At 45.7% G+C, this 27,848-nt stretch overlaps 1 protein-coding gene across 7 annotated transcripts; it reads left to right on the top strand.

Annotated features, from left to right (window-relative positions):
- Positions 1-36: 36 nt before the first annotated feature.
- Positions 37-27,180, top strand: znf507 (zinc finger protein 507). 7 transcript variants are annotated; one of them, XM_061902493.1, is made up of 8 exons: positions 37-202; positions 7,147-8,976; positions 12,816-12,873; positions 12,904-12,960; positions 22,575-22,680; positions 25,696-25,788; positions 25,854-25,988; positions 26,054-27,180. In XM_061902493.1, the coding sequence occupies exons 2-8, from the start codon at positions 7,150-7,152 to the stop codon at positions 26,472-26,474; spliced, it is 2,697 nt and encodes an 898-aa protein (XP_061758477.1). In that variant the 5' UTR covers positions 37-202; positions 7,147-7,149; the 3' UTR covers positions 26,475-27,180. The 7 variants fall into 7 exon arrangements, with proteins under 7 accessions (XP_061758477.1, XP_061758483.1, XP_061758481.1 ...); XM_061902499.1 differs by having other exon boundaries at positions 38-202; positions 12,816-12,960; positions 26,054-26,093; positions 26,244-27,180; XM_061902497.1 differs by having other exon boundaries at positions 38-202; positions 12,816-12,960; positions 26,054-26,093; positions 26,190-27,180.
- The last annotated feature ends 668 nt before the right edge of the window (positions 27,181-27,848 follow it).

Here is a 27,848-nt window from a genome sequence, read left to right as displayed (position 1 = left end):
CTGTCGGGACGCGTGTTCGGGCAGCGTGGGGAGTTGTGTCTTTTCCGAGGGACACGTGAAGGCGTCATCGGTCACCTGACCCCAACTTCACGTCACGTGACCCAGGTTTCCATCCTCGCCATTTTGCAATGTGGCGCCACAGAGGCCACTTTTGGACGAGGGCCGAATAAAAGCCGCCAAAAGTATTGGAGGATTGCACGCGGTGAGTAACATTTGTCTTTAGACCAGCCCGCCTTTTTTATTGGCGGGACTTATCCTGCAGGCGTCGAAGGAGGAGCTACATGCTAACTGTGATGCTAGCAGCGTGTCTTCAAACTGCGTCCTTTCACTTCCGGCGCCCTTTCGGCAAGCTGCGCGTCTTCTCAGCTCTTCTGGAACTTGTTGTGACCTCGTGTGGAAGAAGGAAGAAAACACAGCATCATTGTGTCACTTCCACATGTGTGCGGCCACGCAGAGCGGAAGTGGGCAAAAGTGGAAGAAGATTAGTGATGAGTCAAAAATGAAAGTGGAAACACGAGTCTGGTCTTATCCACCCTATCACTGCTTTATCTGTATCAGTATTGCTGCCTTATCACTACACCGCTTCATCACTATCACCACTCTGTCAGTATCGCAGCTTCATCACTATCGCCGCTGTATTAGTATCATTGCTTCATCAGTATCACTGCTGTATTAGTATTGCAGCTTTATCACTATCACTGCTGTATTAGTATCATTGCTTCATCAGTATCACTGCTGTATTAGTATCATTGCTTCATCAGTATCACTGCTGTATTAGTATTGCAGCTTTATCACTATCACTGCTGTATTAGTATCATTGCTTCATCAGTATCACTGCTGTATTAGTATCATTGCTTCATCAGTATCACTGCTGTATTAGTATTGCAGCTTTATCACTATCACTGCTGTATTAGTACCATTGCTTCATCAGTATCACCACTATATCAGTATCGCAGCTTTATCACTAGCACTGCTGTATTAGTATCATTGCTTCATCAGTATCACTGCTGTATTAGTATCATTGCTTCATCAGTATCACTGCTGTATTAGTATTGCAGCTTTATCACTATCACTGCTGTATTAGTACCATTGCTTCATCAGTATCACTCCTGTATTAGTATCATTGCTTCATCAGTGTCACTCCTGTATTAGTATCATTGCTTCATCAGTATCACTGCTTTATTACTATAACTGCTGATTTATCACTATCACTGCTATATCACATCATTATTTTGCCAGTATCACTGCTTCATCAGTATTGCTGATTTATTACTATCACTGCTGAATCTCTATCACTGCTTCATCACTATCACTGTTATATCACATAATTATTTTGTCAGTGTCACTGCTTCATCACTATCATTGTGTCGTCAGTATCACTGCTTCATCGCTATCACTGCTATATCACTATCATTATTTTGTCAGTATCACTGCTTCATTAGTATTGCTGATTTATCACTATCACTGCTGAATCAGTATCACTGGTGTATCAGAATCACTGCTTCGTTACTATCACTGCTATATCACTATCATTATTTTGTCAGTATCACTGCTACGTCACTATCACTGCTATATCACTATCATTATTTTGTCAGTATCACTGCTTCATCACTATCACTGCTATATCACTATCATTATTTTGTCAGTATCATTGCTTCATCAGTATCACTGCTTCATCACTATCACTGCTATATCACTATTGTTATTTTGTCAGTATCACTGCTTCATCAGTATCATTGCGTTGTCGGTAGCACTGCTTCACCACTATCACTGCTATATAACTATCATTATTTTGTCAGTATCACTGCTTCATTAGTATTGCTGATTTATCACTATCACTGCTGAATCAGTATCACTGCTGTATCAGTATCACTGCTTCATCACTATCACTGCTATATCACTATCATTATTTTGTCAGTATCACTGCTACGTCACTATCACTGCTATATCACTATCATTATTTTGTCAGTATCACTGCTTCATCACTATCACTGCTATATCACTATCGTTATTTTGTCAGTATCACTGCTTCATAAGTATTGCTGATTTATCACTGTCACTGCTGAATCAGTATCACTGCTGTATCAGTATCACTGCTTCATCACTATCAATGTTTCATCAGTATCACTGCTTCATCGCTATCACTGCTATATCACATCATTATTTTGTCAGTATCACTCCTTCATCACTATCATTGCTTTGTCAGTATCACTGCTTCACTATCACTGCTATATCACTATCATTATTTTGTCAGTATCACTACTTCATCAGTATCACTGCTTCATCACTATCACTGCTATATCACTATCATTATTTTGTCAGTATCACTGCTTCATCACTATCACTGCTATAGCACTATCATTATTTTGTCAGTATCACTGCTTCATCACTATCACTGCTATATCACTATCATTATTTTGTCAGTATCACTGCTTCATCACTATCACTGCTATATCACTATCATTATTTTGTCAGTATCACTGCTTCATCAGTATCACTGCTTCATCACTGTCACTGCTATATCACATCATTATTGTGTCAGTATCAGTATTTCATCATTATCAGTGCTTCGTCAGTGTCGCTGCTTCATCACTATCACTGCTATATCACTATCATTATTTTGTCAGTATCACTGCTTCATCAGTATCGCTGATTTATCATTATCAGTGCTTCGTCAGTATCACTGCTTTATCAGTATCACTGCTATATCACTATCCTTATTTTTTCAGTATCACTGGTTCATCAGTATCGCTGATTTATCACTTTCACTGCTGAATCAGTATCACTGCTGTATCAGTATTACTGCTTCATCACTATTGCTGCTATATCACTATCATTATTTTGTCAGTATCACCGCTTCATCACTATCATTGCTTCGTCAGTATCACTGCTTCATTGTATCACTGCTGTCACATCATTGTTTCGTCAGTATCACTGGTTCATCATTATCATTGTTTCGTCAGTATCACTGCTTCATCACTATCATTGCTTTGTCAGTATCACTGCTTCATCGTATCACTGCTATGTCACATCATTGTTTCGTCAGTATCACTGGTTCATCATTATCATTGTTTCGTCAGTATCACTGCTTCATCACTATCATTGCTTCATCAGTATCACTGCTTCATCGTATCACTGCTGTCACATCATTGTTTCGTCAGTATCACTGCTTCATCAGTATCATTGCTTTGTCAGTATCACTGCTTCATCAGTATCACCGCTATATCACTATCAGTATTTTGTCAATATCACTGCTTCATCGTATCACTGCTATTTCACTAACATTGTTTCATCGGTATCACTGTTTCGTCACTATCATTGCTTTGTCAGTATCATTGGTTCATCGTATCACTGCTATGTCACATCATTGTTTCGTCAGTATCACTGGTTCATCATTATCATTGTTTCGTCAGTATCACTGCTTCATCACTATCATTGCTTCATCAGTATCACTGCTTCATCGTATCACTGCTGTCACATCATTGTTTCGTCAGTATCACTGCTTCATCAGTATCATTGCTTTGTCAGTATCACTGCTTCATCAGTATCACCGCTATATCACTATCAGTATTTTGTCAATATCACTGCTTCATCGTATCACTGCTATTTCACTAACATTGTTTCATCGGTATCACTATTTCGTCACTATCATTGCTTTGTCAGTATCATTGCTTCATCGTATCACTGCTATGTCACATCATTATTTCGTCAGTATCACTGCTTCATCACTATCATTGCTTTGTCAGTATCACTGCTTCATCAGTATCATTGCTTCATCAGTATCACTGCTATATCACTATCCTTATTTTTTCAGTATCACTGGTTCATCAGTATCGCTGATTTATCACTTTCACTGCTGAATCAGTATTACTGCTTCATCACTATTGCTGCTATATCACTATCATTATTTTGTCAGTATCACCGCTTCATCACTATCATTGCTTCGTCAGTATCACTGCTTCATTGTATCACTGCTGTCACATCATTGTTTCGTCAGTATCACTGCTTCATCATTATCATTGTTTCGTCAGTATCACTGCTTCATCACTATCATTGCTTTGTCAGTATCACTGCTTCATCGTATCACTGCTATGTCACATCATTGTATCGTCAGTATCACTGGTTCATCATTGTCATTGTTTCGTCAGTATCACTGCTTCATCACTATCATTGCTTCGTCAGTATCACTGCTTCATCGTATCACTGCTGTCACATCATTGTTTCGTCAGTATCACTGCTTCATAATTATCATTATTTTGTCAGTATCACTGCTTCATCACTATCATTGCTTCGTCAGTATCACTGCTTCATCGTATCACTGCTGTCACATCATTATTTTGTCAGTATCACTGCTTCATCAGTATCATTGCTTTGTCAGTATCACTGCTTCATCAGTATCACCGCTATATCACTATCAGTATTTTGTCAATATCACTGCTTCATCGTATCACTGCTATTTCACTAACATTGTTTCATCGGTATCACTGTTTCGTCACTATCATTGCTTTGTCAGTATCATTGGTTCATCGTATCACTGCTATGTCACATCATTGTTTCGTCAGTATCACTGTTTCATCACTATCATTGCTTTGTCAGTATCATTGCTTCATCAGTATCACAGCTATGTCACATCATTGTTTTGTCAGTATCACTGTTTCATCACTATCTTTGTTTCTTAAGTATCACCGCTTCATCGTATCACATCTATTTCACTATCATTGTTTCATCAGTATCACTGCTTCGTCAGTATCACCACTGTTCCTAATAGTCTGTCACAAGGTCAAACTGCTGCATGAAGGTCATGTTTGAAGTTCATTCTAAGTGTAAAAAGAAGTAAAAAATGCTACAACTTAAAACAAAACACTTTTTAAGTGACAAACATGAAGTGTGGTTTATTAAAACATGTTTTTGAAACAGTTATATTTGTCATTTAGTGTAATAAATGTTATAATTCACTGTGTTATATTTAATATATAGTGTAATACATGTTTAATGCATAAACAGTGTTTTATTTACTATATAAAGTGTAATAAAGTATGTTATATTTGATAATACTTTATTTAATGTAGAGTTGATGAAAAACATATATATTACAAAAGGGTGAGTGTATAAGATGTTATAGTTATAGTTCAGGGCTCGGCAACTTTTACCACTCAAAGAGTCATTTTGAGCTGTTTCACAAAAAGAGGAAGACAATGGGAGCCTCACCTGTTCTCTCTGGTGGTCACCTAGAAGACAAGAATGAGGGCATGTTATGAAGCCACTGCCTTCAACAGCTTCTACAACAACTACACACTGTTTGCCAGTCCAGCAACATGTTGTTAGAGACTTGTGCAGATGTACACACATACTGGCTGACACAAACTACACTGACACTTGTCATATCAACAACTTGAACACTCCTGCTAATATGCACCACATTGTGAACCCACACCAAACAAGAATGACAAACACACTTCGGGAGAAAATCCTCACAGTAACACAACATAAATGCAACACAACAAATACCCAGAATCCTTTGCATCCATGACAAAACCTGACTATGTTATACACCCCACGAGCATCAAACCCCGCCCACCTCAACCACGCATGGAGGGGTTTTGTGCTTGCGGGGTGTATAACATAGTCAGAATGTGTCATGGATGCAAAGGATTCTGGGTATTTGTTGTGTTACGTTTATGTTGTGTTACTGTGAGGATTTTCTCCCGAAATGTGTTTGTCATTCTTCTTTTGTGTGGGTTCACAGTGTGGCAGATATTAGTAGGAGTGTTAAAGTTGTTTATATGACAAGCGTCAGTGTACTCTGTGTCACCCAGAATGCCTTGCAGTCTCATACATGTGCAGTGAAATGCTTGTGTCCGGTTGGCACGCCAACAACATTCCTTGAATGGCGGGCACGGTGACGTTCAAGAGGACGTCAAGAGTAATATCATCACGGCACGCCCTTAATATTGTAGTCCGAGTGACAATTGGAGAACGTTGAATCTGGGTGATGTCCGGGAGAGGTATTGAATTCCGGAATCTCCCCGCAACAATCTGGGGGTTTTGCGATTGTGCAGCTGAGCCGCATCAGAGTTGCCAAAGAGCCGCATGCGCCTCTGGAGCCGCGGGTTGCCGACCTCTGCTATAGTTAGAAGGATGAATATGTACAGGAAGTGTAGGCCCGCCCACAGTCAAGAGTTGACCTGCCTGAGGGGATGGGGTCAAGGTCATATGTCTAGACGTGGTCAAGGTCATATTTCTGGACGTGGTCAAGGTCATATGTCTGGACGTGGTCAAGGTCATATGTCTGGACGTGGTCGAGGTCATATGTCTGGACGTGGTCAAGGTCATATGTCTGGACGCGGTCAAGGTCATATGTCTGGATGTGGTCGAGGTCATATGTCTGGACGTGGTCGAGGTCATATGTCTGGATGTGGTCAAGGTCATATGTCTGGACGTGGTCGAGGTCATATGTCTGGACGTGGTCAAGGTCATATGTCTGGACGCGGTCAAGGTCATATGTCTGGACGTGGTCAAGGTCATATGTCTGGACGCGGTCAAGGTCATATGTCTGGACGCGGTCAAGGTCATATGTCTGGACGCGGTCAAGGTCATATGTCTGGACGTGGTCAAGGTCATATGTCTGGACGTGGTCAAGGTCATATGTCTGGACGTGGTCAAGGTCATATGTCTGGACGTGGTCAAGGTCATATGTCTGGACGTGGTCAAGGTCATATGTCTGGACGTGTTCAAGGTCATATGTCTGGATGTGGTCAATGTCATATGTCTGGACGTGGTCAAGGTCATATGTCTGGACGTGGTCAAGGTCATATGTCTGGACGTGGTCAAGGTCATATGTCTGGACGTGGTCAAGGTCATATGTCTGGACGTGGTCAAGGTCATATGTCTGGGCGTGGTCAAGGTCATATGTCTGGACGTGGTCAAGGTCATATGTCTGGACGTGGTCAAGGTCATATGTCTGGACGTGGTCAAGGTCATATATCTGGATGTGGTCAAGGTCATATGTCTGGACGTGGTCAAGGTCATATGTCTGGACGTGGTCAAGGTCATATGTCTGGACGTGGTCAAGGTCATATGTCTGGACGTGGTCAAGGTCATATGTCTGGATGTGGTCAAGGTCAAATGTCTGTGTCTTCCTCCCAGGTGATGGAGGACATCAACAAGGTCGCCGCCACCTCCACGCCGGCTGCGGGCCAGCAGGACGCCGGCCCTCCTCCGAGGTCGCAGCACAAACCGGCCGCCAACTCTCTCATCCAAGTCATCGAGAAGCTCAGTAGGATTGTGGAGGAGCGACCTGACAAGATTGTGGAGGAGCGAGCTGACAAGATTGTGGAGGAGCGAGCTGACAAGATTGTGGAGGAGCGAGCTGACAAGATTGTGGAGGAGCGAGCTGACAAGATGTCGCGGTGCAAGAAGGCGAAGGTGGACTTTGCGTGCTACCAGTGCAGTCTGTGTCCTTACATGTCGTCCACGCTGGCGCTCCTCAAGCAGCACCTGAAGCAGCACGACAAGCAGCACCAGGACCTCATCCTCATGTGCTCGGAGTGCTGCTTCAGCTCCCCGGACCAGGCGCAGCTGGAGGAGCACATCAGGATGCACCTGGACCCCGCACACGCCAAGGACTCTGCGGCGTGGGAGCCCGTGGGCCCGGGCGGCGAGGAGAAGAAGTGGTACAGCTACGAGGACTACGGCTTGTACCGCTGCCTGATCTGCAGCTACGTGTGCAGCCAGCAGCGCATGCTCAAGACGCACGCCTGGAAGCACGCCGGCCTCCTCCACTGCTCCTACCCCGTCTTCGAGGAGGGGGCGGAGCCTCACACCAAGAGCGACACCGCCGCGCAGAAGCAAGTAGTCCTTCTCTCGCCGCTGGTCCAGGAGACCGTCCTGCACCAGCTCCCGCCGGCCTGCACGCTGCAGACAAGCGCTTCTCTTCCAGTCGCCGGCCAGCAGGAGCTTCTGACTCCGCCCGGCGGGACACCAGACCAGCACGCCGTGAAAGTGCTGACCCCCGACGAGCCCGTCATGGCGGTGCACCTGACCACTGAGGCGGAGGCCGACACGTCTTCGGTGACGGACAGCCTGCTGTCGTCGGCGCAGAAGATCATCAACAACGACCCCAACAGCGCCGGACACATGAACGTCATCGTGGAGCGCTTGCCCTCGGCCGAGGACGCCATCATGGCTGCCAGTCCGCTGCTGCTCGCCCCCCATGTGGAAGCTCCCAGGCCGGGGGAGGAGGAGGACCATCCTGGCGAAGAAGAGCTCGGCGACCACAGACCCTCCTTAGTTCCAAGTAGTGACCCTCCCAGGGATGAGAACGTTCCCCCGGCCGCCCGCAAGAGGACGCACTCGGAGTCGCTGCGTCTTCACTCCTTGGCGGCCGAGGTCCTGATCGCCATGCCCATGAGGACCGCCGCCTCCACAACAGCCGGCGCCAGCCAAAAAGTGCAGGAGATGTCCGCAGGTGGACTCCAGCCCTCAGAGGAAACAGAGACCATGCTGGACACAGACCTTACCTGCAACGTGAAGGAGGCGGGGCTGGCGGAGGGCGACGACGATAGTCCCGCCTCCAAAGCCGGCATCAGCTTGTCTCTGCTTACCGTCATCGAAAGACTGCGAGAGCGCTCGGACCAGAACGCCACCGACGAGGACATCTTGAAGGAGCTTCAGGATAACGCCCAAATCCATGGCGGCAGCGTGCCGGATCAACTGGCGGCGCCGGCCGACGGAGGCTTGGTGGACTACATCCCGGGTAGCGAGAGGCCGTACCGCTGCCGCCTGTGTCGCTACAGCAGCAACAACAAAGGGTACATCAAGCAGCACCTGCGGGTGCACCGCCAACGCCGACCTTACCAGTGTCCCATCTGTGAGCACGTGTCCTCGGACAGCCAGGACCTGCAGAGTCACATGATGCACCACTGCAAGACCAGGATGTACCAGTGCCCGCACTGCCCTCAGGCCTTCCACTACAAGGTGCCCCTTGGTTACTGTTGCTACGCTCCTTGTTTACTGTTGCTATGCTCCTTGGTTAATGTTGCTATGCTCCTTGTTTACTGTTGCTATGCCCCTTGGTTAATGTTGCTATGCTCCTTGGTTATTGTTGCTATGCTCCTTGTTTACTGTTGTTATACTCCTTGGTTAATGTTGCTATGCCCCTTAGTTATTGTTGCTATGCTCCTTGTTTACTGTTGCTATGCTCCTTGGTTACTGTTGCTACGCCCCTTGGTTACTGATGCTACTCCCCTTGGTCACTGTTCCTATGCTCCTTGGTTACTGTTGCTATGCCCCTTGGTTACTGTTGCTATGCTCCTTGGTTACTGTTGCTTTGCTCCTTGTTTACTGTTGCTACGCTCCTTGGTTACTGTTGCTATGCTCCTTGTTTAATGTTGCTATGCGCCTTGGTTACTGTTGCTATGCCCCTTGGTTATTGTTACTATGCCCCTTGGTTACTGTTGCTATGCTCCTTGGTTATTGTTGCTATGCCCCTTGGTTACTGTTGCTATGCTCCTTGGTTACGGTTACTACGCCCCTTGGTTACTGTTGATACGCCCCTTAGTTACTTATGCTACACTCCTTGGTTACTGTTGCTATGCTCCTTGGTTGCTGTTGCTGTGCTCCTTGGTTACTGTTGCTATGCTCGTTGTTTAATGTTGCTATGCGCCTTGGTTACTGTTGCTATGCTCCTTGTTTACTGTTGCTATGCCCCTTGGTTACTGTTGCTATGCTCCTTGTTTACTGTTGCTATGCTCCTTGGTTAATGTTGCTATGCTCCTTGTTTACTGTTGCTATGCCCCTTGGTTAATGTTGCTATGCTCCTTGGTTATTGTTGCTATGCTCCTTGTTTACTGTTGTTATACTCCTTGGTTAATGTTGCTATGCCCCTTAGTTATTGTTGCTATGCTCCTTGTTTACTGTTGCTATGCTCCTTGGTTACTGTTGCTACGCCCCTTGGTTACTGATGCTACTCCCCTTGGTCACTGTTCCTATGCTCCTTGGTTACTGTTGCTATGCCCCTTGGTTACTGTTGCTATGCTCCTTGGTTACTGTTGCTTTGCTCCTTGTTTACTGTTGCTACGCTCCTTGGTTACTGTTGCTATGCTCCTTGTTTAATGTTGCTATGCGCCTTGGTTACTGTTGCTATGCCCCTTGGTTATTGTTACTATGCCCCTTGGTTACTGTTGCTATGCTCCTTGGTTATTGTTGCTATGCCCCTTGGTTACTGTTGCTATGCTCCTTGGTTACGGTTACTACGCCCCTTGGTTACTGTTGATACGCCCCTTAGTTACTTATGCTACACTCCTTGGTTACTGTTGCTATGCTCCTTGGTTACTGTTGCTATGCTCCTTGGTTGCTGTTGCTATGCTCCTTGGTTACTGTTGCTATGCTCGTTGTTTAATGTTGCTATGCGCCTTGGTTACTGTTGCTATGCTCCTTGTTTAATGTTGCTATGCGCCTTGGTTACTGTTGCTATGCTCCTTGGTTACTGTTGCTACGCTCCTTGGTTACTGTTGCTACACCCCTTGGTTACTGTTGCTACTCCCCTTGGTTACTGTTGCTATGCACCTTGGTTACTGTTGCTATGCACCTCTGTCACTGTTGCTATCCTCCTTGGTTACTGTTGCTATGCTCCTTGGTTACTGTTGCTATGCCCCTTTATTATTGTTGTTATGCCCCTTGGTTACTGTTGCTATGCCCCTTGGTTACTATTGCTATGCTCCTTGGTTACTGTCGCTATGCTTTTTGGTTACTGTCGCTACGCCCCTTGGTTACTGTTGCTACGCCCTTTGGTTACTGTTTCTACGCTCCTTAGTTACTGTTGCTATGCGCCTTGGTTACTGTTGCTATGCGCCTTGGTTACTGTTGCAATGCTCCTTGGTTACTGTTGCTATGCTCCTTGGTTATTGTTGGTATGCTCCTTGGTTACTCTTGCTATGCTCCTTGGTTACTGTTGCAATGCTCTTTGGTTACTGTTGCTATGCTCCTTGGTTTGCTCCTTGGTTACTGTTATTATGCTCCTTGGTTACTGTTGCTATGCTCCTTGGTTACTGTTGCTATGCTCCTTGGTTACTCTTGCTATGCTCTTTGATTACTGTTGCTAGGCTCCTTGGTTACTGTTGCTACGGCCCTTTGTTACTGTTTCTATTCTCCTTGGTTACTGTTGCTATGCCCCTTTGTTATTGTTGCTACGCTCCTTGGTTACTGTTGCTATGCCCCTTGGTTATAGTTGCTATGCCCCTTGGTTACTGTTGCCATGCTCCTTGGTTACTGTTGCTATGGTCCTTGGTTATTGTTGCTCCGCCCCTTGGTTACTGTTGCCTTGCTCCTTGGCTACCTTTGCTACGCCCCTTGGTTACTGTTGGTACACCCCTTGGTTACTGTTGCTATGCTCTTTGGTTACTGTTGCTATGCTCCTTGGTTACTGTTGCTATGCTCCTTGATTACTGTTGTTTTGCTCCTCGGTTACTGTTGCTATGCCCCTTGGTTACTGTTGCTATGCCCATTGGTTACTGTTGCTATGCCCATTGGTTACTGTTGCTATGCCCCTTGGTTACTGTTGCTATGCCCCTTGGTTACTGTTGCTATGCTCCTTGGTTACTGTTGCTACGGCCCTTGGTTACTGTTTCAATGCTCCTTGGTTACTGTTTCTATGCTACTTGGTTACTGTTGCTATGCGCCTTGTTTACTGTTGCTATGCTCCTTGGTTACTGTTGCTATGGGCCTTGGTTACTGTTGCTATGTTCCTTAGTTACTGTTGCTATGCTCCTTGGTTACTGTTGCTACGGGCCTTGGTTACTGTTCTATTCTCCTTGGTTACTGTTTCTACGGGCCTTGGTTACTGTTCTATTCTCCTTGGTTACTGTTTCTATGTTCCTTGGTTACTGTTGCTACGCACCTTGGTTACTGCTGCTATGCCCCTTGGTTACTGTTGCTATGCCCCTTGGTTATTCTTGCTATGCCCCTTGGTTACTGTTGCTATGCCCCTTGGTTACTGTTGCTATGCTCCTTGGTTATTGCTGCGATGCCCCTTGGTTACTGTTGCTCGGCTCCTTGGTTACTGTTGCTATGCTCCTTGGTTACTGTTGCTATTCTCCTTGGTTACTGTTGCTATTCTCCTTGGTTACTGTTTCTATGCGCCTTAGTTACTGTTGCTATGCTCTTTGGTTACTGTTGCTATGTTCTTTGGTTACTGTTGCTATGCTCCTTGGTTGCTGTTGCTACGGGCTTTGGTTACTATTTCTATTCTCCTTGGTTACTCTTTCTATGCGCCTTGGTTACTGTTGCTATGCGCCTTGGTTGCTGTTGCTACGGGCTTTGGTTACTATTTCTATTCTCCTTGGTTACTGTTTCCATGCGCCTTGGTTACTGTTGATATGCGCTTTGGTTACTGTTGCTATGCCCATTGGTTACTGTTGCTATGCCCCTTGGTTACTGTTGCTATGCCCCTTGGTTACTGTTGCTATGCTCCTTGGTTACTGTTGCTACGGCCCTTGGTTACTGTTTCAATGCTCCTTGGTTACTGTTTCTATGCTACTTGGTTACTGTTGCTATGCGCCTTGTTTACTGTTGCTATGCTCCTTGGTTACTGTTGCTATGGGCCTTGGTTACTGTTGCTATGCTCCTTGGTTACTGTTGCTAAGCACTTTGGTAGTTAATGTTGCTTTGTTTTTAGGTTACAGTTTCTTAACTCCTGTAGGTTACTGTTGCTACTTTCCTCTGTTATGGTTGCTTCACTCCTCAGTTACAGTTGTTACTTGTTCTAGGTTACTGTTTGTCGCTCCCTGTAACAACAAGCGAGGGGTCTTGTGTTGCAGAGCCAGCTGAGAAGCCACGAGCGAGAGCATCACAGCGAGTGTGACACGCCCACACTGACCACGCCCACACTGACCACGCCCACACTGAGGGTGGTGTCAGAAAGGGCGAGTGTGGTGGAAGAATGTGAAGGTGAAGCAGACCAAGGTGAGAACATTTTCCTTCTAAGCAGCTTTGATCACCACACATGTCCACATTCACTCATTCATATATTCATATAGTCAATATTTTACATTCCATCCATCCATCCATTTTCTACCGCTTATTCCCTTTGGGTCGCAGGCGGCGCTGGTGCCTATCATTCATTTTTATTCTTCAACTCATTTCGTAAGGTCATTCATTCACTCATGTCATTCATTCACTCATTTTTCATTCACTCATGTCGTTCATTTATATTCATTCACTCAGGTCATTCATTCACTCATTATTTTCTTTCATTCATTCAATTTTTTTAATCATTTACTTTTGCAATTATTCACTAATTCATTCTCATTAATTCTTTTTTAATTTTGTATGCATTCACTGATGTATTGTATTCTTTATTTATTTAATTCATTCATTTTACTCATTGTTTTATGTCATTAATTCACCAATATATTGTGTATTCATTTTATTCATTCTCGCATTCTTTCACATTCAGCCAGTCAAATATTTTTGTATTCATTCACTCATGTCATTTGTTTACTCATGTATGTTTTAGTAATTATTTCCTGTCATTCATTCACTTATTTTGTTTTGTTCATTCACATCATTCATTTATTTTATTCATGTATTCACCCATTTATTTTTATCATTTATTTTTTTACATTCATTAATTTTTATTCATCAACTAATATCTTAATGTCATTCATTTACTCATTTATTTTTATTTGACTTATGTCATTCATCACTCATGTATTATTTTCATTCATTTACTTGTTTTTCATAAATTTATTTTGTAATCATTCACAAATTCATTCACATCTCATTTTTAAAATGTTGTATGCATTCACTCATTTATTTTTTCATCCATTTATTTTATGCATTCATTTTTACTCATTCACTCATTATTTTGTCATTCACTCAGATTTTGTATCATTCATTATTTTGTTCAGCAGATGGCAGTGTTGTAGTTCCACATGTGGCCAGCAGATGGCAGTGTTGTAGTTCCACATGTGGCCAGCAGATGGCAGTGTTGTAGTTCCACATGTGGACAGCAGATGGCAGTGTTGTAGTTCCACATGTGGCCAGTAGATGGCAGTGTTGTAGTTCCACATGTGGCCAGCAGATGGCAGTGTTGTAGTTCCACATGTGGCCAGCAGATGGCAGTGTTGTAGTTCCACATGTGGCCAGCAGATGCAGTGTTGTAGTTCCACATGTGGCCAGCAGATGGCAAGTGTTGTAGTTCCACATGTGGCCAGCAGATGGCAGTGTTGTAGTTCCACATGTGGACAGCAGATGGCAGTGTTGTAGTTCACATGTGGACAGCAGATGGCAGTGTTGTAGTTCCACATGTGGCCAGCAGATGGCAGTGTTGTAGTTCCACATGTGGCCAGCGGATGGCAGTGTTGTAGTTCCACATGTGGCCAGCAGATAGCAAGTGTTGTAGTTCCTCATGTGGCCAGCAGATGGCAGTGTTGTAGTTCCACATGTGGCCAGCAGATGGCAGTGTTGTAGTTCCACATGTGGCCAGCAGATGGCAGTGTTGTAGTTCACATGTGGCCAGCAGATGGCAGTGTTGTAGTTCACATGTGGCCAGCGGATGGCAGTGTTGTAGTTCCACATGTGGCCAGCAGATAGCAGTGTTGTAGTTCCACATGTGGCCAGCAGATGGCAGTGTTGTAGTTCCACATGTGGCCAGCAGATGGCAGTGTTGTAGTTCCACATGTGGCCAGCGGATGGCAGTGTTGTAGTTCCACATGGGCCAGCAGATGGCAGTGTTGTAGTTCCACATGTAGCCAGCAGATGGCAGTGTGTAGTTCCACATGTGGCCAGCAGATGGCAGTGTTGTAGTTCCACATGTGGCCAGCAGATGGCAGTGTTGTAGTTCCACATGTGGCCAGCAGATGGCAGTGTTGTAGTTCCACATGTGGCCAGCAGATGGCAGTGTTGTAGTTCCACATGTGGCCAGCAGATGGCAGTGTTGTAGTTCCACATGTGGCCAGCAGATGGCAGTGTTGTAGTTCCACATGTGGCCAGCAGATGGATGTGTTGTAGTTCCACATGTGGTCAGCAGATGGCAGTGTTGTAGTTCCACATGTGGCCAGCAGATGGCAGTGTTGTAGTTCCACATGTGGCCAGCAGATGGCAGTGTTGTAGTTCCACATGTGGACAGCAGATGGCAGTGTTGTAGTTCCACGTGTGGCCAGCAGATGGCAGTGTGGTAGTTCCACGTGTGGCCAGCAGATGGCAGTGTTGTAGTTCCACATGTGGCCAGCAGATGGCAGTGTTGTAGTTCCACATGTGGCCAGCAGATGGCAGTGTTGTAGTTCCACATGTGGCCAGCAGATGGCAGTGTTGTAGTTCCACATGTGGCCAGCAGATGGCAGTGTTGTAGTTCCACATGTGGCCAGCAGATGGCATTGTTGTAGTTCCACATGTGGCCAGCAGATGGCAGTGTTGTAGTTCCACATGTGGCCAGCAGATGGCAGTGTTGTAGTTCCACATGTGGCCAGCAGATGGCAGTGTTGTAGTTCCACATGTGGCCAGCAGATGGCAGTGTTGTAGTTCCACATGTGGCCAGCAGATGGCAGTGATGTAGTTCCACATGTGGCCAGCAGATGGCAGTGTTGTAGTTCTACATGTGGCCAGCAGATGGCAGTGTTGTAGTTCCACATGTGGCCAGCAGATGGCAGTGTTGTAGTTCCACGTGTGGCCAGCAAATGGCAGTGTTGTAGTTCCACATGTGGCCAGCAGATGGCAGTGTTGTAGTTCCACATGTGGCCAGCAGATGGCAGTGTTGTAGTTCCACATGTGGCCATCAGATGGCAGTGTTGTAGTTCCACATGTGGCCAGCAGATGGCAGTGTTGTAGTTCCACATGTGGCCAGCAGATGGCAGTGTTACATTTCTCCAGAGGTGTTTGATGCAAGTCAACACTGATCACACCAATGTCAATAATACACACCTAATCCATACCATGGATAAAACCTTGGATAATATTCTCTTCTTGGTGGGAAGTATGGAAGGAAGCGAGGTTGGTTGCACAAACTCTGGTCACCGAGCAAGGCAGGAAAGTTCAAGTTAAAGTACCAATGATTATAGTGATCACGCTAACAGCCAATCAGTGTCAAGTGTGGTTGATTCTCTGCATGGAGTGAGAAGAGAAATTCCACCTGAAGAACTTGTGGTTGAAAGAGGAACAGTTTTTGGATGTTTGCAAAGGGAGCGTAGTCAGACCAATGTGGTCTGTACATGATGCAAGGCAAGAGTGCTAACACCACACCACCCTTTAGATCAAGGCTGTAACTGTAGAATAGTTCTTCTCCTCTTCCTCAGTGCACACTTTCACACTATTTTCTTACACTTTATGCATTATTTCTCACACAGGAAGTGTTGAATGTGATGGGACTATTTTGTCTTATATTCCTTATTGTTAAATGTTGTATGATCATGACAAATTAAATATATGACTTAATAAATGTATGACATATAAAATATCCATCCATTCATCCATCTACTTCCGCTTATCTGAGGTCGGGTCGCGGGGGGCAGCAGCCTAAGCAGGGAAAACCAGACTTCCCTCCCTCCCGCCACTTGCTCCAACTCTTCCCGGGGGATCCCGAGGTGTTCCCAGGCCAGCTGGGAGACATAGTCTTCCCAACGTGTCCTGAGTCTTCCCCGTGGCCTCCTACTGGTCAAATGGGTGGTGTTCGGGTGGCATCCGAACCACCTCATCTGGCTCCTCTCCATATGGAGGAGCAGTAGCTTTACTTTGATCTCCTCCCGGATGACAGAGCTTCTCTACCTATCTGTAAGGGAGAGACCCGCCACCCGGGGGAGGAAACTCATTTGGGCCGCTTGTACCCGTGATCTTGTCCTTTCGGTCATGACCCAAAACTCATGACCATAGGTGAGGATGGGAACGGTGATCGACCGCTAAATAGAGAGCTTTGCCTTCCGGCTCAGCTCTTTCTTCACAACAAGAGATTGATACATTGTCCACATTACTGAAGACGCCGCACCGATCCACCTGTCCATCTCACGATCCACTCTTCCCTCACTCGTGAACAAGACTCCTAGGTACTTGAACTCCTCCACTTGGGGCAGGGTCTCCTCCCTAACCCGGAGATGGCACTCCACCCTTTCCCGGGAGAGAACCATGGACTCGGACTTGGAGGTGCTGATTCTCATCCCAGTCGCTTCACACTCGGCTGCGAACCGATCCAGTGAGAGCTGAAGATCCCAGCCAGATGAAGCCATCAGGACCACATCATCTGCAAAAAGCAGAGACCTAATCCTGCACCCACCAAACCAGAACCCCTCAACACCTTGACTGCGCCAAGAAATTCTGTCCATAAAAGTTATGAACAGAATGGGTGACAAAGGGCAGCCTTGGCGGAGTCCAACCCTCACTGGAAACGTGTCCGACTTACCGCCGGCAATGCGGACCAAGCTCTGACACTGATCATACAGGGAGTGGACCGCCACAATCAGACAGTCCGATACCCCATACTCTCTGAGCACTCCCCACAGGACTTCCCGACAATCAACAACAATGTTTATTTATATAGCCCTGAATCACAAGTGTCTCAAAGGGCTGCACAAACCACTACGACATCCTCGGAGAACCCACATAAGGGCAAGGAAAACTCACACCCAGTGGGCAAGGAGAACTCACACCCAGTGGGCAAGGAGAACTCACACCCAGTGGGACGTCGGTGACAATGATGACTATGAGAACCTTGGAGAGGACCACATATTTGGGAACCCCCACCACCCCACCACCACTAGGGGAGTGAAAGCAATGGATGTCGAGCGGGTTCTAACATGATACTGTGAAAGTTCAATCCATAATGGATCCAACACAGCCGCGAGAGTTCAGTTCAAAGCGGATCCAAGACAGCAGCGAGAGTCCCGTCCACAGGAAACCATCCCAAGCGGAGTCGGATCAGCAGCGTAAAGATGTCCCCAACCGATACACAGGCGAGCGGTCCATCCTGGGTCCCGACGAGCGGTCCATCCTGGGTCCCGATTCTGGACAGCCAGTACTTCATCCATGGCCATCGGACCGGACCCCCTCCATTGTGGAGGGGGGGACAGAGGAGAAAAAGAAAAGAAGCAGCAGATCAACTGGTCTAAAAAGGAGGTCTACTTAAAGGCTAGAGTATACAAATGAGTTTTAAGGTGAGACTTAAATGCTTCTACTGAGGTAACATCTCGAACTGTTACCGGGAGGGCATTCCAGAGTACTGGAGCCCGAACGGAAAACGCTCTATAGCCCGCAGACTTTTTTTGGGCTTTGGGAATCACTAACAAGCCGGAGTCCTTTGAAGGCAGATTTCTTGCCGGGACATATGGTACAATACAATCGGCAAGATAGGATGGAGCTAGACCGTGTAGTATTTTATACCTAAGTAGTAAAACCTTAAAGTCACATCTTAAGTGCACAGGAAGCCAGTGCAGGTGAGCCAGTATAGGTATATATGTATGTATATATGTATATAAAGGTATATACAGTATAGGTATATATGTATGTATATATGTATATAAAGGTATATACAGTATAGGTATATATGTATGTATATATGTATATAAAGGTATATACAGTATAGGTATATATGTATGTATATATGTATATAAAGGTATATACAGTATAGGTATATATGTATGTATATATGTATATAAAGATATATACAGTATAGGTATATATGTATGTATATATGTATATAAAGGTATTTACAGTATAGGTATATATGTATGTATATATGTATATAAAGGTATTTACAGTATAGGTATATATGTATGTATGTATGTATATAAAGGTATATACAGTATAGGTATATATGTATGTACATATGTATATAAAGGTATATACAGTATAGGTATATATGTATGTATACATGTATATAAAGGTATATACAGTATAGGTATATATGTATATATGTATATAAAGGTATATACAGTATAGGCGTAATATGATCAAACTTTTTTGTTCTTGTCAAAAGTCTAGCAGCCGCATTTTTTACCAACTGTAATCTTTTAATGCTAGACATGGGGAGACCCCAAAATAATACGTTACAGTAATCGAGGCAAGACGTAACAAACGCATGGATAATGATCTCAGCGTCTTTAGTGGACAAAATGGAGCGAATTTTAGCGATATTATGGAGATGAAAGAAGGCCGTTTTAGTAACGGTTCGATTCCCGCTTCTGCCATCCTAGTCACTGCCGTTGTGTCCTTGGGCAAGACACTTTACCCACCTGCTCCCAGTGCCACCCACACTGGTTTGAATGTAACTTAGATATTGGGTTTCACTATGTAAAGCGCTTTGAGTCACTAGAGAAAAAGCGCTATATAAATATAATTCACTTCACTTGTTATTAGCTTGCCGAACATGAGTCTGAACTTCGAATTTTATAAGGTAATGATTGAACATTACTTTAGTATACGGGAGTATCGTAACTTTGGAAACGGTGATACCTCTGACAAGCACTAGGTCTATCGTATTACCGCTGGGATGCGTCAGTTCATTTATTATTTGTGTAAGGCCACAGCTATCAATTATAGTCTGGAGCGCCACGCATGGTGGGTCCGATGGGGTATTCATATGGTTATTAAAGACTCCCATTATAATTATATTATCGGCGTGCGTCACTACATTAGCAACAAACTCTGAGAATTCACTGATAAAGTCCGAATAGGGCCCTGGGGCCGGTAGATAACAGCCAGGTATAGAGGCAGCGGTGTGACAGACCTCATAGTAAGCACCTCGAATGATTTATATTTATTATTTAAGTTAGGACTAAGGTTAAAGTTTTCATTGTATATTAGTGCGACCCCCCCCCCCCACCCCCCACCCCTTTTAAGAGGACGGGCAATATGCGCATTCGTATAGTTAGGAGGGGATGCCTCATTTAGCGCAAAAAAGTCGTCTGGTTTAAGCCAAGTTTCGCTGAGACCGATGACGTTAAGATTGTTGTCCCTGATGACCTCATTAACTAATAACGTTTTGGGAGACAATGATCTTATGTTTAAAAAACCTATATTATAGGTAGTGGGCTGTTTTAAGGAGTTGTTGATAAAATTATCCGTAGTAGCAATATTAATAATGTTGCGTTTATTATGCGCAGTGCACTTAAAATAATTACGACCATATCTAGGAATTGATATGACGGCTATTTTCAGATTGTCTACTTGGTGCTGTGATAAACTGAACACATCATAATTTGCCACCTCAGTAGAACGCATGTCTAACTCTGACATAGTCATAGCAGAAAAAACATTATGTGAACTGTGTATTATTCTAAGAAAATTGCTATGAATACAGGGATCATCCAGCCTGGCGCTGGCTAGTTCTAATTTAACTGACTTCTCACCCAGACTAGCAGGCTCTGTAATTACCTGTGACCGGGCTTGCTCTAGTGCAGTTAGTCAAATGTGACTCAACGAGAAATCTATGTTCTGAGACAAGAGGATAGCGCCTTCCTGGTTAGGGTGAAGGCCGTCTCTCCTCAGCAAGCCAGGTTTGCCCCAGAAAGAGGGCCAATTATCAATAAACGTTAGTCCCCGTTGTCTACAGAAGCTAGCCAGCCACTTGTTAAGCGAGACTAATCTGCTATATCTCTCATCATTGCCTCTCCCAGGCAGGGGGACAGAAACAATTACTTGATGCCTGGACATCTTTCTAGCAAGATTACAAGCCCTGGCTATGTTTCTCTTTGTAATCTCTGATTGACTCATCCTAACGTCATTGGAGCCAACGTGTATAACTATGTTCGCATAATTAGTGGTGCGGTTAGCCTGTCGTACGTGTTTACTAGGCCTGTTGCGAGTCACCTCCCTAAGATTAGCTTCAATGTCAGGTGCTCTGGCCCCGGGAATACACTTAATTGTGGCTGGTTCGCTAAGCTTTATGTTTCGGGTGATGGAGTCCCCTATGACTAAAGTGTGGTAGACTGGGGTGTAGGACTAGCTAACGGGCTAAATCTGTTATGCGTCTCAACCGGTACACCGTAGCTTGTAGGCCGCTTAGGGCTGCTACAAGCTGGGCTAGTTAGCTCGCTACAGCTAACGCTAGCAGATGTGTCCGCAACATCTAAAGTTACGAAATTACACTGCTCTAACTGGCGGACACGGCTCTCTAGCAGAGCCAACCTATCCATGAGTAAAGTGCACGAAGCGCAGGAAGCCATACTCACAGAACTTTCTGTCGCCGAATGGAGTGCCAGCTGTCTTCGGAAAGCGGTGGTCATGGTATCGGGGGAGTAGCTTCCTTCAGACCGGCGCTGCCTTTCTCCGCTAGCCTTGTTAGCTTAGCAGCTAGCTAGCTGAGGGTGGAGTGGTGAGACAGAGATCGGGTGATTTGCAAGTTAAATGAAGCAATTAAATATGTTCGAGAAGTTGTAAAGAAAGCAGCAAATCAGTTAAAAGCACACAGATAGAACGATACTTAGCATTTTGCAACAAAAGGTGTCAGCGAGCAGTCAGCGAGCAGTCACTCACGGTGACCCGCAACCGGAAGTTGTTATATAATACAATGCCTTCTCAAAGTCCACAAAGCACATGTAGACTGGTGAGGCAAACTCCTATGCACCCTCTAGGACTCTGCAGAGAGTATACAGCTAGTCCATTGATCCACGACCACACACTGTTCCTCCTGAATCCGAGGCTGTGCTACCCGGTGTAGCCTTCTCTTCAGTACACCTGAGTAGACCTGAGAAACGTGATCCCACGATAGTTGGAACACACCCTCCAGTTCCCCTTCTTAAAGAGAGGAACCACCACCCCAGTCTGCCGATCCAGATGTACCGCCCCCGATGTCCACGCCATGTTGCAGAGTCTTGTCAACCAAGACAGCCCCACAGCATACAGAGCCTTAAGGAACTCCGGGCGGATCTCATCCACCTCTGGGGCCTTGCCACCGAGGAGCTTTTTAACTACCTCAGCAACCTCAGCCCCAGAAATAGGAGATAGTGGTCCACCAGAGATAGTAGTCCACCACAGAATGTAGTCCACCACAAATAGTAGTCCACCTCAGAGTCCCCAGGCACTGCTTCCTCATAGGGAGACGTGTTGGTGGGATTGAGGAGGTCTTGCAAGTATTCCCTCCAGCGATCCACAACATCCGCATTGGAGGTCAGCAGCACACCATCCTCACCATACTCAGTGTGGACAGTGCACTGCTTCACCCTCCTGGTGGATGGTGGTCTAGAATCACCCTCCTGATGGATGGTGGTCTAGAATCACCCTCCTGATGGATGGTGGTCTAGAATCACCCTCCTGATGGATGGTGGTCTAGAATCACCCTCCTGATGGATGGTGGTCTAGAATCACCCTCCTGATGGATGGTGGTCTAGAATAACCCTCCTGATGGATGGTGGTCTAGAATCACCCTCCTGATGGATGGTGGTCTAGAATCGCTTTGAAGCCGTCTGGAAGTCCTTTTCCATGGCTTCCCCGGACTCCTCCCATGTCCCAGTTTTTGCCTCCGCGAGCGCTGAAGCCGCACACCGCTTGGCTGCTCGGTGCCATTTTAAATATGACATATCACAAATATGACTTATGACATATTCAAAGTAAGACATGAAATGTTTGCATAATAGGAATTTGCTGTCCTGCAGATGCTTCACAGAAGATGTACAGGTGTGACAAGTGTGACTACACCAGTGCCACCTACCTGGGTGTGAGGAACCATCGCCGCATACACAACACTGACAAACCTTACAGGTGAGTCCACATGCAGGTTACATAATGCTATCTTCATCATCACTGACACACCTTACAGGTGAGTACACATGCAGGTGACATAATACTATCTTCATCATCACCGACACACCTTACAGGTGAGTCCACATGCAGGTTACATAATACTATCTTCATCATCACTGACACACCTTACAGGTGAGTCCACATGCAGGTGACATAATACTATCTTCATCACCACTGACACACCTTACAGGTGAGTCCACATGCAGGTGACATAATACTATCTTCATCATCACTGACACACCTTACAGGTGAGTCCACATGCAGGTGACATAATACTATCTTAATCACCACTGACACACCTTACAGGTGAGTCCACATGCAGGTGACATAATACTATCTTAATCATCACTGACACACCTTACAGGTGAGTCCACATGCAGGTGACATAATACTATCTTCATCATCACTGACACACCTTACAGGTGAGTCCACATGCAGGTTACATAATACTATCTTCATCATCACTGACACACCTTACAGGTGATTCCACATGCAGGTGACATAATACTATCTTCATCATCACTGACACACCTTACAGGTGATTCCACATGCAGGTGACATAATACTATCTTCATCATCACTGACACACCTTACAGGTGAGTCCACATGCAGGTTACATAATACTATCTTCATCACCACTGACACACCTTACAGGTGAGTCCACATGCAGGTTACATAATTCTATCTTCATCATCACTGACACACCTTACAGGTGAGTCCACATGCAGGTGACATAATACTATCTTCATCACCACTGACACACCTTACAGGTGAGTACACATGCAGGTGACATAATACTATCTTAATCACCACTGACACACCTTACAGGTGAGTCCACATGCAGGTGACATAATACTATCTTAATCATCACTGACACACCTTACAGGTGAGTCCACATGCAGGTTACATAATACTATCTTCATCATCACTGACACACCTTACAGGTGAGTCCACATGCAGGTGACATAATACTATCTTCATCATCACTGACACACCTTACAGGTGAGTCCACATGCAGGTGACATAATACTATCTTCATCATCACTGACACACCTTACAGGTGAGTCCACATGCAGGTGACATAATACTATCTTCATCACCACTGACACACCTTACAGGTGAGTCCACATGCAGGTGACATAATACTATCTTCATCATCACTGACACACCTTGTACAGTCCTGCGCAAAAGTGTAGGTACAGGTGTAAAGAAGATGATGTCACACCTGTCTTGACTTTCCAACCATTTCTTATGTTTGTGATGTAGTGATTAGAGAACATACTTGTTGATCACAAAAAACATTCATGAAGTTTGCTTCTTTTATGAATTTATTATGTCTCTACTGTAAATGTGAACTGGGTCAAAAGTATACGTACAGCAATGTTCATATTAGCTTACATGTTCCTTGGCAAGTTTACCTGCAAGAAGGTGCTTTTGGTCGCCATCCACAAGCTTCTGTGCACATTTTTCACCACAAAATGGCTGCAGTTCAGCTAAATGTGTTGCTTTTCTGACATGGACTTGTTTCTTCAGCATTGTCCACACCTTTAAGTCAGGACTTTGGGAAGGCCATTCTAAAACCTTCATTCTAGTCTGATTTAGCCATTCCTTTACCACCTTTGAGGTGTGTTTGGGGTCATTGTCCTGTCGGAACACCCAACTATGTCCAAGACCCAACCTCCCCCCGTCTGATGATTTCAGCTTATCCTGAACAATTTGGAGCTAATCCTCCTTTTTCATTGTCCCATTTAAAGCAGCAGTTCCATTGGCAGCAAAACAGGCCCAGAGCATAATACTACCACCACCATGCTTAACTGTAGGTGTGGTGTTCCTGGGATTAAAGTCCTCACCTTTTCTCCTCCAAACATATTGTTGGGTATTGTGGCCAAACAGCTAAATGTTTGAATGGTCAATGAATATATACATTATCTATCTATATGTATATATGTATATATGTATATATATGTGTATATATATGTACAGTATATTTACCCGGATAAATGCCAGTGTACAGGTTTTGAGCCAGAGAGCACCAACAATTGCTCCCCAGTCCATCCTCTCTCACTGCTGGCATCGCCGGAGTGGAAGAGAGTCCAGCCCGTCTCAAGAAGTCTGCTTCCAGATACCTTGCTGTGTGTCGTAGTGAGTCCGACTATATCCAGCCAGAACTTCTTTACCTCGTGCAGCAACTCAGGCTTCTCCTACCCAGTGAGGTGACCTTCCTCGTGGCAAGAGCTGGCTTCTGTAACCGCCAAGTGCCCTGCCTTCAGTTGTCGGCTGCACACAACCACTAAGCCCCCTCTGATAAGTGGTAGACCCATGTTGCGTCTTGGAGGACAGGTTCGGCCTCCAGGGCCCCACCTGCAGGCCTGGCTCCATAGGGGGGCCTCACCTGCAGGCCTGGCTCCATAGGGGGGCCCCACCTGCGGGCCTGGCTCCATAGGGGGGCCCCACCTCCAGGCCTGGCTCCATAGGGGGGCCCCACCTCCAGGCCTGGCTCCATAGGGGGGCCTCACCTCCAGGCCTGGCTCCATAGGGGGGCCCCACCTCCAGGCCTGGCTCCATAGGGGGTCCTCACCTCCAGGCCTGGCTCCATAGGGGGGCCCCACCTCCAGGCCTGGCTCCATAGGGGGGCCCCACCTCCAGGCCTGGCTCCATAGGGGGGCCCCACCTCCAGGCCTGGCTCCATAGGGGGGCCTCACCTCCAGGCCTGGCTCCATAGGGGGGCCCCACCTCCAGGCCTGGCTCCATAGGGGGTCCTCACCTCCAGGCCTGGCTCCATAGGGGGGCCCCACCTCCAGGCCTGGCTCCATAGGAGGGCCCCAGCGACCCGCGAGGAACATCAGAGTCCTTGTTTTTTTTGTTTTCATGAAGGTCTCGGAGCGGCTGTTTGTCATCTAGTTGGACCGCATGAAGGTGGTGGCGTGAGAGAAGTAATGAATGCAAGTGTGTGAGCTGATGGTGTCTCTGCAGGTGCTGCAGCTGCGACTTTGCCACCAGCAACATGAGTCACCTGAAGAGTCACATGAAGACACACCCAGCGGAGCAGACGCTGGATCAGTACAGGTGAGAAGAGCGGGAACATCTTGTCCAACCAGCCCTGGTCCAACATGTCCTCCCCCCCGCTGCAGGTGCTCGCTGTGCGGCTACATGTGCAGCCACCCTCCCTCCCTCAAGTCGCACATGTGGAAGCACGCAGGAGACAAGAACTACAACTACGAGCAGGTCAACAAGGCCATCAACCAGGCCATCTCTCAGAGCAGCAGGTAGATGGACTCTTTGTTGCTCCTCACGGAGAAGCTCACTGACATCTTCATGTCCGTCCTTGCAGAGCTCCTGTTCGGGTGTGCACGCTTCCGCCTCCTGTCCAGGTGTGCACTATGCCGCCTCCTGTCCAGGTGTGCACTATGCCGCCTCCTGTCCAGGTGTGCACACTTCCAGCTCCTGTCAATGTGTGCACTATGCAGGCTCCCATCCAAGTGTGCACTCTGCAGGCTCCCGTCAATGTGTGCACTCTGCAGGCTCCTGTCCAGGTGTGCACGCTGCAGGAGTCCAGTGCCAAGGAGCCAGACCACGGCGACCAAGGACAGGTGCAGCCGCAGCCCCGCCCCAACATGGAGTACTGCGTCCTGCTCTTCTGCTGCTGCATCTGCGGCTTGGAGTCTCCCAGCAAGGAGAGTCTGCTGGCACACATGAAGGAGCACGAGGGCGACCTGGTCAACATCATCCTGAACAAGCAGCAGGAAGCATGAAGCCGCTCTCACCTCAGACCTCACCTTTCCTGCCCTCAAACACCTGCTGCTCCTCAAGGACAAACCTCGACTTCTTCACACGCGCTCGCTTCTCTCTAGACCGCCTTCAGTCAATATCCACCAGTACTCACAAGTACCTCAGTCAATATCCACCAGTACTCACAAGTACCTCACTTTTCTTCAGGAACTCTTCCTAGAGTACTCACAAGACCAAGACCGTGTAGGACAAGGTATGTCGCTGGTGATGCCCAGGGAGGTACGTGGTGGATGTTGTTACTTTTACACTTTTCTCTCCACACATGAAGTTAGTCAACAAGGGAGTTCCTTGGCGGAGGTTTGCAGCCACGCCATACCTCAAACCACATAACTGTTGGGAGTGCAAGGCAGCTACTGTCATATTTAATGTATTTAATTTTGCCAGAATTCACCTTTTATTTATCCTCTGTGTCACCTGAACACAATTGTTGTTGTTTCCTGTGGTTTTCGGAGGACTTCCTGTGGTTTTAGGAGGATGTCTTGAGGAAAGTTGCCCCACAATTGTGCCTGATCAGGAACATTTGAATGCTTTTATAGTCCAACTTGTATCTTCTATTTTTATATCTCCTCTTTTTAAGTCACTTTGTAGTCCAACGCCACTGATGTCACCGACTCTGACAATACAACTGTTAAGTCCTCACAATAAAACTGTTAAGTCCTCACAATAAAACTGTTAAGTCCTCACAATACAACTTTTAAGTCCTCACAATACAACTTTTAAGTCCTCACAATACAACTTTTAAGTCCTCACAATAAAACGTTTAAGTCCTCATAACAAAACTTTTAAGTCCTTTTTGCATTCCAGGAAGTCATGTTGCACTATCCCAGTGGAATATTGACTCCAACACCGCATAAACATTATCAACCATTCAATGTAATCTATTACATGACACAAACATAGTCATAAATAAAAAGTAATCCATTACATGACACAAACATAGTCATAAATAAAAAGTAATCCATTACATGACACAAACATAGTCATAAATAAAAAGTAATCCATTACATGACACAAACATAGTCATAAATAAAAAGTAATCCATTACATGACACAAACATAGTCATAAATAAAAAGTAATCCATTACATGACACAAACATAGTCATAAATAAAAAGTAATCCATTACATGACACAAACATAGTCATAAATAAAAAGTAATCCATTACGTGACACAAATATAATTAGGTCCAATTGTAATCAGTTACTCCAACAGGACACAGGAAGGGAGAAAAACTCTCATATTTCCTTTCTTACAAGTTGATATTTTCTGCATCAACCTGACAGCGTCTGAAAAGTAAGACAGTATCAGAATAAATGACAAGTAATACAAAGGTTAAT

The sequence above is a fragment of the Nerophis ophidion genome, linkage group LG06 (assembly GCF_033978795.1).
Source record: "Nerophis ophidion isolate RoL-2023_Sa linkage group LG06, RoL_Noph_v1.0, whole genome shotgun sequence".
NCBI classification, from domain to species: domain Eukaryota; kingdom Metazoa; phylum Chordata; class Actinopteri; order Syngnathiformes; family Syngnathidae; genus Nerophis; species Nerophis ophidion.
Note: the sequence above shows the minus strand (reverse complement) of the source record. Positions and strands in the feature narration are given on the sequence as shown.

Excerpts from the sequence above, each read along its gene's own strand:
- znf507 (XM_061902492.1), top strand. The coding sequence starts at position 7,150 with ATGGAGGACATCAACAAGGTCGCCGCCACCTCCACGCCGGCTGCGGGC. Across the intron at positions 22,681-25,695 it reads AACACTGACAAACCTTACAG|GTGCTGCAGCTGCGACTTTG; the intron begins GTGAGTCCACAT and ends GTGTCTCTGCAG. Across the intron at positions 25,989-26,053 it reads GCCATCTCTCAGAGCAGCAG|AGCTCCTGTTCGGGTGTGCA; the intron begins GTAGATGGACTC and ends CCGTCCTTGCAG.